Below are 17213 nucleotides of genomic sequence, written 5' to 3'. Positions count from 1 at the left end.
CCTCCTGTGCCAGTAGTGTGCACTGTACTTCTTGAGTGCAAGAAACAACTGGATGTCAAATCCTGAGAAAGAGCATTTCCTCTTTGTGTGAAGGTCAGGAAGCAGCTGATGCTGTTCTGTTTATCCCAAGCAGGGAGTGAAAGTGCCTGTAAGTGCATCCCTTTCTACCCAGGACCCCGCTTCTTGTGGATGGTGGGTGAATGTTCTTGCAGATGACTCAGTTCCACACCTGCTGAACCCACATGCTGCAGAAACACTGCAGTCTCCAATTTTTCCAAGGGCTTTTTATCTCTTTAAGTGTTCATCCCTCTAATTAAGAAAAAAAATAAATCCCTGGGGAGATTTATCAACAATGTATTTCGCATCTCCCCTTCTCAGACCACAGCAGATCTGAATGTCGTGAGCTCTCTGGATGGGGTTCATTGGAATCCAGATACAAGATTTTGATGTGCATTTGGAGCATGGACTCCAAGAGCTGGAGCTCCATCACTTAAAGGCGATACAGCAGAAGATCTCTTACAGCCAAAGTGTTGATGAGACATGAAAGGCTGTTGTGTAGCATATAGTCTCTAGGTAGGCATCCAAGCAGGGCTGGTGATACTTACCCTCAGCATTGCCACCTTGACTCAAAAGCTGTGTGCTGCTTGTTTCTGTAGGGCTGCGTCCTGCCCCTATGAGACACAGACTGCCCCAGTGCAACAGAATTTAATTTCTGCTATGCGAGGGATTCTGTGTGTTCCTCTCCATGGCACAAATCTGCTTCTTGGCAGGATTTTCGCCAGAGAAAACAGAAAGAGGAAGCTGCAGGCGGCCTTGCGAATGTCAGGGCGTTGGCCAAAAACTAGAGTAGTTTCATCCCATGGCTGTACCACAGCATAGGAGTGCAAAACCTCATCTACGTTGTTGCAACTCCTAGATACTGTATTTTTGGAAAAGAGATGCCAATCTTCCAAATGCTTCACTAGGTTGTCCCCTCCTCCCAGGCAAAACCTGTCCACTTGGGCTTTTTGCCAGTAGCCAGGATTTGGCCCATATTGAGAGAATCAGCCTCTTAGCCGTGATCATTGTTCTCAAAACCTAAAGCTGCTCATATGGCGTTAGACTCCCAGCAGCCCACTTTTGTCTCCCAGGATAGCCCTTGCTATATTTAGGACTAAATCCTCCTGCAGTACCAGGCTGACCCCTTAACTGCGCAGCGCTCGGCAACCTTTCGCCTCTGAGTCCTCCGCACTGCGTCTGCTGCGGACCCCCCGGTAGCTCTGCCTTCTCATTTGTATCTTTGAAGGTATGAAGCAAAACAGTTCTCATCAATTTACAGAGGAGCCAGAGCTAAATTTATGTGTTACTTTTATCAATGCACTTTCCCCCAAAAGATTTACATTGCGTTTCCAACTATGTATCTACAGGGCTAAACAAAGGATTTCTGTGTATTACTCAAAATGAGCTCTCATTGCTTACAGTTATCCCTTCTGCTAAAGCTCTTTCTTACGTTCCTGTGCCTTCAGCCCAGTGTAATTTCATTTGTGGCCTGAAAAGAGGTTTTATGCTTTTTAGTTTAGCAGGGAGGTTAGTCTATATTACGGTATAATTATTCTTTTCTTTTTTTTCCCCTTAGTAACAAAACCAACTTGGTTGAGTGTGAAGAAAATGCACCAGCTAAAACTCTGGGTGTAAATTATTGTGTCACTTAAATAACTTGAGAGCGGCCAAAAAGATATTGCTCAGATTTTCCAGAGCAATTCACACTCAGGCCAAGACCCTCATGTGCCATTTACCAACCTGAAACATCTCTTTTCTAAGCTATGAATCAAGCACAGCCTTAGCACTCCCGCAGCAGCCAGAGCAGCCGTTTACCCTTCACCCTGCTAGATGGCAGTGCTGCCAGGTACCAGCCAGGCTTGGGGAAGGGGCCCTCCCTGGTTGATGCATGCAGACAGCTCAAAACAGGCGGTACAGCGTTTTTGAGAAGAGTAAAATCCTAAATGCAGGGGCCAGAATGAGCAGATCCAGAGGCATTCTTAGCGGGGATTTGGAGACGTTAAGGGGAATTGGAATAAAACCCCCGTGTTTCCCTGCCTCTTCCCCCCTCATCAGTGTTTTCCCATCAGGTTCAGTCAGGGCAAGCACGAAGTCTGTCTTCTGCAGTGTCTTCACTGCTTGCCTCATCTCAGCTGTGCCTGCTACCAACTACTTCAATTTCCAGAGCTGATGCTGCATTTTTTCCTGCTTTCTCTAAAGTGCATTTCAGCACTGTCAGACTGAATGGCAATTGATCGTAATTGCTCTTAAAAACTGTTGCATTCAGTAGTGGCAGAAGTAACAGCTAAAGAGGAGTAGGTCTCCTTTCCTTTCTTTGGCTTTTTGGAAGATGCTGGTGGTGGTGTGGTAGGGGGTCCTGCCGGTCAGGCAGGATTCCTGAGGGTGAGCTCAGGAGAGCACAATGGAGAGAAGAGGATCCAACAGCCCCTGGAGAGCAGGTTTGGCTGGCTCCAGCACGCCTGCATGCTGGCAGGGGGGTTAACCTCAGCCCCTCTGCCACACGTGTCCCTGCAGAGCAGAGGTGCCGAAAGAAAGGCATTAGGCTGCTGCCAAGTCTCAGTGGAAGGTGCAGCAGTCACACGCCGTGTGCTCAGAAAAGCATCTCCCTGCTTTCTCCTTCCCACGTCCTCTTTGTGCTATGGAGACGGCTCTTTGGAAAGCAAACCCTGGGCAGGTCCTCAGCTGGCATCTGTTATCATCCTTCCAGCAGAGGCCACAAGGTGTTCACTGAGGCTCTGCTCTCTCATGGGTGAATCTGCAGTACATTCCTCCCCAGTGCTCAGCATACAGGTAGAACAAGCATTAACATTCATTGCAGTTTGCTGTTATTTATTTAGTTATTTCATCTGTTGCTTAACGTTGCTTGTGGGCTTTTCTTCTAATGGATTTGTCTGGCGTTCTGCAAATCTCCCTTGCAGTCGGCCAGAGGGGTGGTTGCTGATGTTCACATGCTTGCAATACAAAGGGGTCTCCAAATCATCTCTCACTAGTTTAATGACAGGTCTTGGTGACAGGGTGAAGGGATGCTCCAAAACAATCCAAAAGCAGCGAGTGGGATAGCTAGAGCAAGGAGGTTTCTGCCAGTTTATGAAGGGCAAATCGGGCCCTTGGGGCTCAAGTGAATCTCAACAGCTATCTACCCTTAGTGTAATACCACCACCACCACCCGTAATGGGCTAAAAGTGTGCTAAATGGGAAACCTGTGCTTGAAACGAGCAAAGAATTTGCAATTTCCCCTTATTCCCCCTCATCATCTAAAGCTTATGGCTGTGTTTAGGCACAGAAAGGGAAAACTTTGTATCAGCAAGTTAAAATCGAAGGGCTTTCTGGAATCCAGCTGGTGTTCAAAGGTCATGAGAACATTGTGGTTGGCCTTCTCAACCCCCAAAAATTCTCTAGTGTGTCACAAGATGTCACAGTGGGTAAGATACAGGTGGGACTAGAAATACCACTAACATTGCACTTGTCTCATACACACATTTCAGAGGGAAGAACCAAGATTTTCTGCTAAAAAGAAATGCTCTTAACAGAGCACAGTTCCTGAGGTCTGCCAGGTGCTTTGTGCAAGTCAGGTGGTGGTGTTATTTTTTTATCATTCAGGTTTTCTTCCCACATATTTCTCGGGTGTTCCCAAGGTCCTGCTTGGCTGCCACCCATGCCCTCCTCAGGGTCACTGTGCTGTGGCTTCCAAGGGGGAGAGAGACCTGAGATCACATTGCAGCGCATTGATTTGAAGCAGGTGCAGCTTTGAGACAGTTTCTGCTATCTCAGCCACCTCCCACGTTCCCGTCTGGATTGCAAACTTACGTTGTTTTTTCCTTCCTCCCCCTTTCCCCTCTTGTCAAGAAAATTTACAGAACTTGTCCTTCATCTCCTTCCAAAGATAGAGCTTGTGGAAGGAAAACAGCAGAGAGATGCTGAATCCTATCAGGGTTCCCTGCACTTAAGCTGTCAGCTGTAGCTGGGGCAGGATTTCCTCTTGGTTTCATGTAATTGTAGAAAAGATTTTTTTTGTGATTTACCTGGCTGGTTCCTTCATTTTCTAATTCACAGAAGTTACTTTTCCCCCTTTAAAATTTACTGTTTGTTCTCCTTTATATCATGCAATCATGATGGCAAGGGGAGTGGTTACGCTGTCTGAAGTGTAACCCTCATGATAAAAGCCTACATACAGAGAAGATGTTCAGTGGACCTGTATAGCCCTCAGGCCCACTGCGTAGTTCTTCCCACCAGGGAGGAGATGTGATTCAGGTGCCCAAAACAATGAAACAGGGTCTGCCTTTTTCTCAAGAAGAGATACACGCAGACCCCATTGCCTTTTTTGCCTTGGTTCAGGATCTGGGGAACAGTTCTGGGGATGTTTGACAGCAAATCTGCTCTGGTTCTAGGAGTCTTGTAAGGGAATTATTTGTTTCCTGGAGATGAAATCCACCGTAATTACAAAAGCAGGTTAGTGTGTCACCTTCCATCTTAGACTGACATTTCCAAGTGTGCATCCATCCTCACAGGGGAGCATCACTGCAGCCAGCACTCATCAACGGCACGCTGGGTGAGGGACTAAGTCTCCGGCTAGCTCAAAAAACCAGCTCACCAGGGCTTGCTCACACACATCAAGTCAGTCCCTGTCTCCACTCGCAGCTGCCACCGCAGTGGCCTGAGATGGCGGCTTGGTGCTCAGAGGTAGCTGGCAGGGCTGCAGGGAAGGCCAGTGGGACGCGTGATGCCTGTCAACTCCTAGACAGATCTTGAAAGGCTTTTTTTTTCCTGCTTTCTGTCTGTTTTGAAAAGCAGGGTGCTACCTCATTTAATGGTTTAATAGACCAGTTGGGCAATTTTTGTTAGAGGATTGTTTTGAATTTCTGTTTTTGCAATGTGTCTCCCTAAAGGATTGCTGTCTTAAGTCTAGAGCAGGGAGCTGGGGGGCTGAGTCCCCCCTGGGAAGTGGTACCCAGCAGTGACTGGGAGACGCTGCACTGCCTAGATGAGATGTTGCTCCCACTGTTGTACAGATGTGGCACAGGAACTTCCCATGGCACTTGCAAAGAAACGTCGCAGTGATAATTCTCGCCAGACTGCTCGCAGCGCAGGAGACTAATGTCTAGAGCTGCAGCTGCTTTGTTAGAAATCACCCAAGTAGTGGATTTGGCTTTGTGTATTCACGGAGCCAGTAATAACGAGCTTGTCACTCTATAATAAACAGAGTTCTCTCAGCATAAGGATAGGAAGGCTCAAATTTTTGGCAGCAGTGTCAGGTATGTCAGGGAGTATGCATGTGTATGAAGTGCATCACTAGAGACGCTGGCTGCAGTTGCAGATTTTGGTCCTTGTTGAGGTTACGCTCCTGCTCCACCACATGATAAAGAGGAGGAACAAAAGCAGCTGCTCAGTAAAATAAGAAATGAGAGACCAGTGGGTTGTAATTATCTAAAGTGAGTTAAAACTCTGTGATAGAAGGGGACAAGCCTGTTCATCCAAGTTGCACAGAGCAGCTAAAGCCATACAGTCACCTCTGTTGACAGGCCTGTTGCTTAGGCTTCCTCAGAAGAATACATTCAGTCGCTAGACCTCCAGTAGCTTTCAGTGTATTTAAGAAATGAGGAGCTGCAAAACGTTAGCTGTAAATTCTCCCTAGCAAGTTGCGGATTTCAGAACACACAGCAGAAAATAGCTTGGTGGCAAAAACAGAGGAGGGTAAAGATCAAAACAAGTGTCCCAGCCACTGGCTTTTCCTGCCCCGCAGCTGGGTTTGTTGTGTAACTGGGCAGAACACACGCTGCAGCCACACTTTCAGCAGGAACCTTCATGGTGCAGTCTCAGCGGGGATTTTGGCTGCAGCAATGTAAGCTGTCCTGTGCTGTTGCAAATTGGAAGGCAGTCTTTGCTGACCTGAGCAACTGGCTCAGGCTTCCAGTAGGTGCTTCAGAAACGCAGTGCTGTAAAAAAAAAAAGATCACTGTGTCATTTGTGACTCCAGTCCAGAGCTTCTTCAAAGCAAGCCCTTTGAATTCTTGCAATTAAGCAGTAAAGTTTGCTTCTGAAGCTATGCATGTCCCCCCTTTCCCCTATGCCCAGCTTTCTTTCTTCATTAGCATTCAAAGTCTAGGAATAGTTATTCCCTGTTTGATTGTACCTTTGGTGAACAGCTGAAAGGTAGCGGTGTTGCTGTTCAGTGATTCCAAGATGTGAAAAGCAGAGAAAATGCTTCATACCAATTAGCTAACTGCGGTGGCAGTCGGGCTGTGGGTGTGCAATCGTCCAGTTTTTCAGGGAAGGGCTTCAGTTAAGAAGTTGCCTTGTATTTTATTTCATCTCAGGATCGAAGTAATTTCTCCCCCTTCCCACAGCCAGATATTGAGTTTATACTGTTTTAAGGTCAAATACATGAAGTCGTCTTGACATGAGCGAGGATGATAGTTGTTGCTGGCGTGCCAGCAGGTTGTATGGCCAGCCAGGTTCTGCTCTGCTGTCTTCTCCTTTGCCTGCAAATAGCTCACCTGATCGGTCTGCGTGGCAATGAAAACTGAATGTTATTTTCCAAAAATATTGTTATTGCCTCTCAGAGCTGACCGTAGGTAAAGAAATCATTTGGAGTCAAAAGGTAGTAAAAAAATGTAATCATGTGTCTATCAAAATGTTAATCAAAATACCCCTGTCACACACTGCCTTACCCCAGCCCCACAGCACCTTCCTGGCCACCTCGGCACCCCCTCCCACCAGCAGCCTGCAGGTACTGGCTGCTGCGAGGGAGGACCACGAAGAGGAGGGGGGCTCTGGAGACCCCTCAGGCCCTTTACTGTTTATGGGCTACAAGGTGGCTGCCCCACTTGCTCATCAGTCTCCTCATGGTCTTGGAGAAGGAAGGAAAAAGACTTCTAGGTATACAGTTAGGTGGGTTTTTTTTCCCAGGTAATTACGAAGAACTCATTAGGAGGACATGGAGTCTCCTTGAGAGACCTTAACAGGTAACAGTACGGATGAACTGGATGCAATATGGTTGGGTTTAAATCAACTGAATCCCAAGCTTCTGCTAGTCCAAGTATTTGAGAGAGAGAGGATTTTTAAAATCCTTATTCATACCAGAGAAATAGAAACCTTTTGATGACCGTATCCATGACATGCATTATTTTCCCTCTTCTTGTCTCAGTGCATACTTGGCTCATTCTGTCCTGAATAAATAAAACAAATGTCCCACAGCTGGATGTGAAATCTCATGGCAGTGCTGTAGGTGAGAAGTATGAAGCTGTGCCCTCCCTTGTGTTTTTCTGCAGCAAGAAAGCTTGACAGTTGCTAAATGGCTTTATATGAGCATTTCCTTGCAAAATCTTGTGCTATCCTTCAGCTGGATAGTGCTACACAAATGAGGATTTGTCAGGTCTAAAAGCAAGTATGGAAATTAACCAGTAAAAATTGTTCCGCACCAGGTTGCAGCTCAAAGGATACGTTTATGCTGTGTCGTAGGAAAACCAGTGGCAGTTATGCCCCTCTTAGGACTACACCGAATAAGTGCAAGAAAGCTGAATTAAGCAGTTGTTCTATGTATAGACAGGTCATCACTAATTACCCATGATGGTGAAGATAAGGGAATTCTGCTTGGCTTGTTAACTCTGTGAAATAAGCTACGTGGCTTCCGTCTGGTTTGGCTCTTCTAAAGTTTCATGTACAATGGCTTTAGGGCAGGAGAGAATATTTCACGTTGTATGAATCAGTATGGATAAAATTGCTCATTAAGTTTATAAAAGTGCTTCCTTGGGCAAAGTCTAAGAGAAATGTCCAGGGTGCCCGTTTTTCTCTTGAGTTCCTTTAATGTGTTCTCAGTCTTTATTTGGTAAAAGTATTTTGATTTTATTTCCTTGGTGTTTGGGATAATACCTATTACAAATCCAGGGATAATTAGGAGAAGAAGAGCTGACTGTGTTAAGGTATTCTCAGCAGGAAAGTAAAACTAAGCAAGGAAATTGGAAAAGTGTAGGCATGAAGTTCTGCTGCAATGAAACACCACTTTGTAAGTTTGAAGATGCACATAGTAAGTGCTCTCAGAGCAAACTGGTAACAGTAGTTTGACTTGCTAGGAGAAAAAAGACCCTATGGGAGGGACTCGCCTGACATAGCTTTATACGTGTGATATGATATAGCCATTCAGTCTGAGCTAGTTGTAAAACCTCCCTGCACAGTCACCAGAGATACAAGCTTTTTCAGGATGTTAACAGGCTGGCTTACTTTAAGTGTGTGTCTTAAGTGGAGATGAAATGTGTCCAAGTATCCATTCCCCTCCATGAACGGGAGGGGAGTGCTGGGTGATAGTTCAAGTATCCATGAGTGGTAAAATGAAACCTAATCTATGGGACAATTTCTGGTGTTTATTTCTTCCTTCTTCCCAGTAGTTTCAGCCTGGCTAGACAACTCCTTATAATCTGGGGACTTCAGAGAGTTGCAGTCTTTGCAGAATAACTCTGATTACTGAATAATGTGTGCCAGCCTTTGGGGTGAGGGCCATCTCTTTGTTTTGTGTTCATACAGCCCCAGGCACAGCAGGGTCCTGCCCCAGGATGGCCCTCCTGTACACTACCACAACACAGATAATCAATAATAGCAGACTTAATCAGAACTTTGATCAGCCTCTCTTCCTTCTAATTCGCTCTGTTTTAAATCCCTGTGATGTCTAAATGAGGTTTGATAACAATTCTCTGTCTCTCATTTCCTCCCGTCCCACAGGAGCACATTTACAAGCTGATGAAGAGTGACAGCTACGCGCGCTTCCTCCGTTCGAATGCTTACCAGGACTTATTGCTGGCAAAGAAGAAGGTATCTGTTGGAAAGGACATGCTTGCATCTCTTAGCACCTCTTGATTCTCGCCTGCTGCTTGCTGCTAGTGTGAAAACAAAAATATTGTTTCCTTTTTTTTTTTTTTTCCTTTATTTAAGAAAGGAATGAGCACTTTTGTTTTCTTCACTGGGGGCACAGGGTACGGCATCCGTATGCACAGCCTCAACGTGTGTTTTGGGGAAAATATGGTGACCCAAGGTAAAAATAATACAGAGAAGTTACTGTCTTGCACAGCTGTCTCCCAAACTCAGTGCTGGCAATTAAAATTGCCTCTTCCTCATGACAAAGATGGTGCCTGGTATGAGAAGTAAACCCCATCAATCTATTCATTTCTGGTGCAAAATTCACTTGTTGTGGTGTTCACCTCCCTAGCCTCACCATGTGCTCTTCCCTTTGGATGCCTTACCTGTAGACCTTCCTGCAGCGATTCCCATGCTCCTTTTCTCCCTTCCCTTTGCTTTTGGCACCCCAGAGATGTTTCCTTTTCCTTGAAGACGAGAAATAATTGCAACCCATGCAGTTATCAAGAATTTCAGCCACATTTTCTCACAGGAGAACTGAGTTTGAGCTCTTTTTTAGCCTTTTTGGTGTCTGCATGTGCTCTGCCAGCACCATGTTTCTGCCAGCACCCCCCAGTTCAGGGTAGCAAAGGAGTGGTTATATAGAGTTACGGCAGCTCCTGTCCAAGTGTCCTTTCTTTCTGAGGGGGCCAGGAGGTAAGATACTAATCTCTGCATTTATGGTTGTGTTCAAATGCTTCCTGCACCTCCTGACTTATTCCCATAAGTTTGCATGTCCGACACTGTGCATGTGCATGCATGTACACGTGTACACGTCGCACTTACATGTGGCCTCCAGGACCGTACATAAACTGACTCCTGCAGCCCGAGCGTGTGGTTTCCCATCACCATCTTCCCTGCTGTTTTTCTGCTGCATTCTCTGTGTGCTGCCAAATTGCATTGCATCGGCACAATACAATGAAATCCCAGTGGTATTTTTGTCCTGATTGTCATTGTGTGCCCTAAAAGCATGCATATGGTGACAAAAGAAGACAAACCCCTCTGTCTCCTGTGCCTGGGACTACTGGCAGGTGGATTAGGGGAAGGTAACGGAGGGCAGCAGTCAGCGCTGTGTTTTAAAATGTCTGGTTTGAGACAGCATGGACCAGTGCTGCTTACATTTGAAAAGGTTAGAGCTGACTTAGAGTTCAGAGGCTGTGGGGAAAGAAGAAGGTGCAAGGCAAAGTATTCTGATGGTATAAAGCATAAAGAACCTTTGTCATCTTCCTACCCCTGTCAGCTAACAGTGTGTGTCTCCCACCCCCAAGTCTCTCTCAAACATGAGGGTTCACGTGCTTCAAAGCAGGAGAGTTTTCTCCTCCCAGCTGAGCCCATTCAAACTGGAGGTGGGTTGGGCTTTTTTTGCAATCCTTGTTTGCTGTCAGATCAAACCCTGAAAGTGTCAGCGTGACATCCTCATCCCCCTCCAAAACTGCCGGAGGAGCAGGGTTTGGTGTCATGTTAACACAACCATGAAAATAAGAATCAAGTTTCTTTCAGAAAGAGCTGTGGGTGCACTAGTAAACATAGCGAGGTGCAAAAAAGGGCAGGAGTAGATGTGTGTAGATGGGTTGTTCACCAGCTTCACGCAATGCTTGGGGGGGAGTTGATGTTACTCCAGAATCTGTAAAACTCTTTGCAATCACGTTGCATTGTGTTGGGCAAGTGAACATTTCTGAAGCAGTGCAGGTACAGAGATGCTGACAGAAAGAACATGGAGTTTATGTTCACTGAGCTACATGGTAAGATCTTTAGTACCTTCAGTGCAGCTTTGAGGAGGCATCCCGTTAAAATTCCTCTAAATAGCTAGAAAGCAGAGGAAGGAAAAGAGAAACCCAGTGGCATATCAGAGCCTGCGTGGATGGAGGATTTGGTTTACAGCCTGCGTACAAAGTGCTGGGTTCACTGATGTGAGTAGAAATTCACTGCAGTTTAAGACTTGATGAGTACGTCTCTCTGGGGCATAAGTATGTCTTGCCCCAAAGACATTATCCTAATGTTGCCTGTGTACCATGCCAATATGACATAGCCTTACTTTTATTACTGAAAATAAGTTCTGTCAGAAGCACAGCATGATAGACTTGGGCTAAAAGAGTTGCTTGCACAAAGGAAATGAACTTCTCTATGGCTTGAGATTCACACATGAATATTTTGTGGGTAAGTTTATTGCATTTGGGATCTTTTGCCCTCCAGCACTGGGTTATGGCAAGCTGAGTGAGCAGAAGAGAAAAGGTTGGCTGTGTGGCTAAAACATAGGACTGGGAGCCAAAAAATCCATGCATTTCCCCTGGTTCTCCCACTTACTTTCTTGTGTGACCCTAGAGAAAAGAGGGTTCAACTTTGCCTGCCTCATATCCTTTTCTCTGTCGAATGGGAATAATAGCGACCTGCTCAGTGGAGAGGTGGCAAGGCTTGATTAGCGCCTCAAAACATGCTTGACATTTTTGAGATTCGTAAGATACTGTGAGTTTGAAGAGTTTCTTTTTTTCCACACCATACAATATCCACAGATGTGGGAGCTTCCCCTCCTTGCTCTGGGAGTGCAGTAGTGGAGGAAAGGGAGGGAGGAGAAGTTATGGGTCGGGACTGAGATACAATGACAGAATTATGAGGGGCACCAGGGAGGATAAAAAGAACATATTGTTCACACCACTAACTGATGCAAGACAGTGGACATAGGCTGAGCACAGACCAGACATACATACTTTGTTAATCCCTTTTGGACTTTTTTTCCCCCTCGTTCTTCCCAGTGTCGTTATTACAAATAACCACAGAATTATTGGCCTCAATCCTGCAGATTCATGGTGCTCAGCAGGGAACATGAGGTTGGCCTCCAGCAAGGGTGTGATTGGAAGCAGTGTGCTGCCAAGGGGGAGAGCTGGGTGTAGCTCCCCGCCTCGCACAGAAGTCCTCCCCCCCTGCCAGGCTGGAGGAGAGGAGGGATGAGGACAGAGCCCTGTCCTTGGGAGGAACGCCTGTACACCCGTCCCAGCTTGAGCTCTGGGCCTCCATGGCCAGCCTTCCCCCTGCAGCAGAGAGGAATCACGGGTCTGCTGAAAGCGGAGGGCTCAGCGGCGAAGGGCTGGATGGTGCTGCGATCCCGGACCAACTCATCGCGTGTTATTTGTGTATCTACACAACACGCCCCACTCATGCTGTGCAGAGTAAAGCGTCGACCTGCTCCTAGTTCTGTTGATATGCACGTTACTGCAGGCTGCTTGACAGCAGGTAATCACCCGGCCCTCCTCCACAAGTAACCAAAATGGTGACTGGGTGTCCTTAGACAGCAGTGAGTCTCCTGTCAGAGCGAGTGCCGTGACAAACCTACTCGCTCGAGGCAAGGAGGAGTTTGGGCCAGGTGACTTGGCTGCAGAGCAGGGGTTTATTCCCTGGGGAAAGAGCAGTGTGGATTAGTTAGTACACCATGGAAAGGATGGGGGTGCACAGGAGCTGTGTTAACCGTGAAGGAGCAGCCAGATGTGCTCTGGTAGTTATTTTTGAGGAGAAGGGAGAGAAAGGAAGAGAAAAGACCTCGAGGCACTTTCCATTGCTCCCCATAAAGGTGAATTGATGACGGTGGTGGGTATCTCTGAGTTAGCAGGCACTTGACTGCCAGCTGAAGTGGCAGCTGAGCTGTCGGGGCTTGGGTGCTCATGGCAGCCTGGCACGGGATGGCTCCCTGCCGTCCATCCCTGCCCTGCTCCCTGCCGACGCATCCCTGCAGACAGGGGAGCATCCTGGAAAGGCTGCTGTGCAGCCACGGCTGCTGTGCAGATGGGCTGGGAAGCCACAGGAGTGAGCCCTGTCGTACCAGGTGAAGGAAGAGCAGGTTGGTGTTTGCTTGGTTGAGAGCATTGTTTTCCTCTCCAGCTGGAGAAGGGTGAGTTCTCTGTGGCCCTGTGCAAATGGACACAAAACAGATGGAAAATCCTGTTCCAGCCATTTGGTTGTGGTGTGTATGCCCTTTGCTTTCTTGCCTTGGACAGGCGTACAGGACTGCCTGAGGAGCCCGGGACCTGCTCCTGGCCTTTTCCTGAGCCAGGGTCAGGGAAGTGGTTATTCTTTATTTTCGCTGATGCCATTCCTTCTGGAACACATGATTTTCACCAAGTTAAAGTTCAAAAAAAACCCCACCCCAAGCCCCAAAGTCTCATACCAAAAAAAGATTTCATAGCTAACAAAATGAAGCCTGGGGTGCGGAGAGGGAGGGAGGAATTTTTACAGACCTGCAGTTCAGAAGACTAAGCTTTTGGATGTATTTCTTTACCCCTTTTCAGATTCCTGGCAAAAAATGTCAGCAGGGCAATGGCTAGGAGCTTCATGCCATGAGGGACAGGCTCCATATTCAGCACACACCTTTTGAAACACTGCTTTTATCCAGAATCCATGTCCCAGCTGCTCTATATTGTCCAGGAAGGTTCCTACTGCAGATTTTGTCCCCATCTCAGTCCCATCAGGGCACACGCAACCAGTTTGATTCAGTGGCAGGACTTGGCTTGAATGTTGTAAAGATGCTGAACAATTTTCTCGTAATTACTTTTAATAATCAGTGTCAGATGGCTTTCATTAAGTTTTTTTCTACTTACACTGCTCTGTGCCAGCAGAATCTACACAAAGGAACTTAAAACTGGGATGGCTAGGTGAATAATTAATGACAAAAAAGGAAATTTTGGAGTAGATAATCACTAATTAGTGAATGGCTCCTAAGTGGTGAGATCTGTTTTTCTGCACCTACCTGGGCTGAGAGGTTTTCATCTGCAGCAGGGGTGCTCATTTCATATTTTATCCGACTGCACATGTCCTTTGCCATTAGCTGGTAGAGTCTGTTGGTGTATTTAGTGGAAAAGATGGCCTTTTTTGCACCTAGGAGGACTGCTTGACCTGGCGCGTGCCTGCGTTTCTCTGTCTGTGGCCTTTGCACTCGCCGTGTGTGTTGGTGCAAACGCTGCTGTGGTGCTGCCACAGGCACAGCTCTGGGGTCCGCAGCCTTCCTTGCCAGACACTTCCTCCGCAGGACCCCAGATCTGTTCACGGGACTGAGAAAGCTCTGACTCCGCCTCTTTTTATTTCTTTTCTTACTTGGTTATTTTTAAATTTCCTTCCTCTGCTGTGCGAGGCAGCCTCCGCACCTCCGTGCTGCGCTGGAGGGGATGCGGGCGGGCAGTTGCCCCTGCAGCCGGCTGCTGGCCACACGCTCTGCGGGAAGCCGGCAGGAAGAGCCGGGGAGCCCGACAGCCAGCACCCACACCCACTGCCATCAGAACTGCTCCAGCCATCTCACCACTCCGCAGCCAGCCTGCCTCAGCTGCTTCTTATTTCACTGGAAAATGTCATGCTTTGACTCAGAGCTGGATGCTGTGGGGATGAGCTCTCCGTGCATCCAGCTGGTCCCCGCCTGCCGTCCCCATGCCAAATGCGCAGAGTTGCTGCCGCCCGTGCTCCCGAGGCGCTTCCGTGGGACGCCAGCTCTGCCCTCCGTGCCCGCTTCCCCACCTGTGTCTTCAGCCATGGTAGGGAAACAGCCTTGCGCGTGGCCGAGCTCTCAGCACCCCAACAAGGTGCTCATCGTCTTTGGAGACCACTGTCCTGCCTTCCTGCTGGGTGGGAAGCTGCATCACCTTTCGGGCAGCACAAACAGAGACACTTAAGTTGTGACGGCGAGTGCAGGGGCACAGCGTGGCCCGTTTCCAGCAGCTCACTCTCCTTGCCCCCCAGTGCACGCCAAAGCTCCACTTCAAAACGCGGTTGGGCCGGACGCTGATTTTCCAGCCCGTGGCAACGTGATGCTGCAGACTCCACGTGCCTTGCTCCACGGAGCGCTCTGTCCTTTGTGGAGGTGTTTCTCCTCCTGGGTGAAACTGTGCCTTTACCCTGGCTGCCGGCGGGTCTTGCCCCCGCTGCGGGGGGCCAGCGCGGAGGCCCAGTTCACGGCCATGCCCTGCTGTTCTCAGCCCCGCTCCTCGTGGTGCAGGACCGCAGCCTCTCACTGTCACCTCTGCTGACTCGGGGTGCGGGGGCGCCTCTGAGGCTCCTTCTAGGAGGGGATCTGTGATGCTCTGAGCACTTGCACTACTACCCTCAGCGGAAGAGGGAGGCTGACGTTTCTTTTCCCTTTCCTCGCTCACGTGCAGGGAAAGGCAACAAACCCTTGGGTTAGCGCACGTTAAATACTTCTTTGGGGAGCCATTGGACTGGGTGCGACATGTTTGTCACTTGGTACGTACTCTGAGGCCTTGGCTCCATCCTCAGTGTTGGCTAAAACAAGGTGCCTCTAGCTTTCACTGTTGATACCTTTTTTGGGACATCAGAGCTGGTGGTGTGGCTTCCTCAAATGGTTGTAAGTGGGGAGGTAGCTTGACTCTTTCTTCTAGACAAAGAATATTACTTGTCTTAAAAGGGTCTTATGTTCTGATCTCGTCTTGGTGATGCGGCAGGGAGAATCAGCCCCAACTCTGCCTCGTGTGCTTCAGAGTAACCATCAGAGAGCTGCTGTTTATGGCAGCTGTGATGGGCATGCAGAAAAATCAAAAGGCTTTGCCTAGACTCACCTACACAAGTTCTCATGCAATTTACCTGATATGCTTTTGACTTCCTTACATCTTCCCTATCTGTTTTTTGCACTGGTGCCTTATCCTGGGCATTGTTACTGCAGCTGAATCTGTGGCAGATGATATGGCAGGTAGGCACCTCTGATGAGCACCTCCAATGCAATGCTTGTTTCCAGTGCGCTGCCACGCACCATCATTACTGTGGCTTTCCCTTAGGTGTAGCTCCTATCCTCTTCACTGCAATTTTACTTCCATTTTATCACTTCCATTTCTCTGGCTTGCCACATTAAAATAAGTTTCTTTCCTGGAAATCAGCAGTGCCCACAGCGTTCTCACAGCAATGAGCTTTCCTTCATATTATTGAGTTTCTTCATTTCTCCATAACAATTTTTTTCTCTTAGATATTCCAGCAGACATGCCAATAAATTATTTAGTTCTTCCTTGTTAGTGACAATTAGATCTCCCTTGTGCCAAATGAATGAAGCGCTGCAGTGAGCAACCTTCTCGGGGATACGTTAATAAAGCCATGATGCACACGCTTGTCTTCTCACAGTGAAGTTGAATGTCTTCTTGCCTATGACTAGTCCTGTACTCCAGATACAGGCAGATTTGGGGCACTGGTCTTTTTGTATCTTTCTGTGGCCTTGCACAGACTTACATACTCTTGTCTTATGGTTTGATGTAGCCAACGTTATTGGAAATGTCCTTCTACCCTCTGGATAAATAGAGGAGTGTAGGTTCCCTGGCGATGAGTTCAGTGGTGTTCTTCCAGCCCTGTATTCACTCACATATTGCTTTTTAATATTGTAAAAGTTACTGTGGTTTTTTTCATCTCTCTAAGCAAGTAGATGGGAGCCTCCTATCAGCTGTTTGGCAGATGTTAACCAGAATCAGAGGTCCCAGCTCAAACAGCCAGAGAAGGAAAATTCAATGAACAAGAAATCAATACCAATAGCTGTGAGATACAGCAATGCACAGACGCTGTTTGAACCATTCAAAAAACTCACAGGAGAAAAGGTGACATTCTCCAAGAGTAAAAGTAGTGGTCTCATTCTTTAAGGGGCTTTGGTTTCTTATGTTTGCTATTGCAAACACTGATTTCTGCTTTTTACATTTTTTTATAACGTTTTCCCCTTGCCGCTTCCTTATATTTTGCTGCTGTTTTGAAAAACTGCATTTAAGCTGAAGGGTTTTTTCTGTATTTTTTTCTCCCCACTTTTTCCCTGTTAAGCCAGAGAATGAGCAAGGTCGTAGAACTTCTCTAGAAAAGTTCACTCGCAGTGTGGTAAGTTCCTTTTCTTTTCCCTCCTCCCTTTCCTCAGAACTTCATTTTCAGTTGCGGGGAATGTGGATGCTTGACTTTTTATTTCATCCTTTATTTTTGCAGCTAGCATCTTTGCAGCTTCTCTTTTAATACCGTAGCTCATCTAAATAGTAGCTCTAAAGAAGGGAGGGTGGGAAGGGAAGCAGAATTCCATAATGCTCATTCTAGCTTATCATCACCGCAAAAGCAAATTGATTTTTGTCTAGAATTAAATGCAAGGTTGTCTTTTTGCTGTGTTCCCACTACAGTATTTGTTGTGGCTTTTCCTTGCGCAATGAAGTAGAAGAGCATGGTTCTCATAGTGCCATTGCAAGAGTATCCGTATTGACCTCCGTGCATGGTTAATGATACCGTATGTATATACACATACATATCCACCCACAGCACTGCAGCTACTTCCTCCATTGCCCCCCTCTGTC

The 17213-nt window shown here is 47.2% G+C and overlaps 1 protein-coding gene across 1 annotated transcript in view; it reads left to right on the top strand.

The window, feature by feature from the left end:
* Positions 1–17213, top strand: part of RGS6 (regulator of G protein signaling 6) — a 278796-nt gene that overhangs the window by 245631 nt on the left and 15952 nt on the right. The window contains exon 16 of the mRNA XM_074149708.1: positions 8752–8841. Within this exon, the coding sequence (XP_074005809.1) occupies positions 8752–8841 (90 nt within the window). The remainder of the gene's footprint in view (positions 1–8751; positions 8842–17213) is intronic.

Source organism: Numenius arquata, chromosome 6, assembly GCF_964106895.1.
Source record: "Numenius arquata chromosome 6, bNumArq3.hap1.1, whole genome shotgun sequence".
NCBI lineage: Eukaryota > Metazoa > Chordata > Aves > Charadriiformes > Scolopacidae > Numenius > Numenius arquata.
This window is presented reverse-complemented; position numbering and strand designations above follow the sequence as displayed.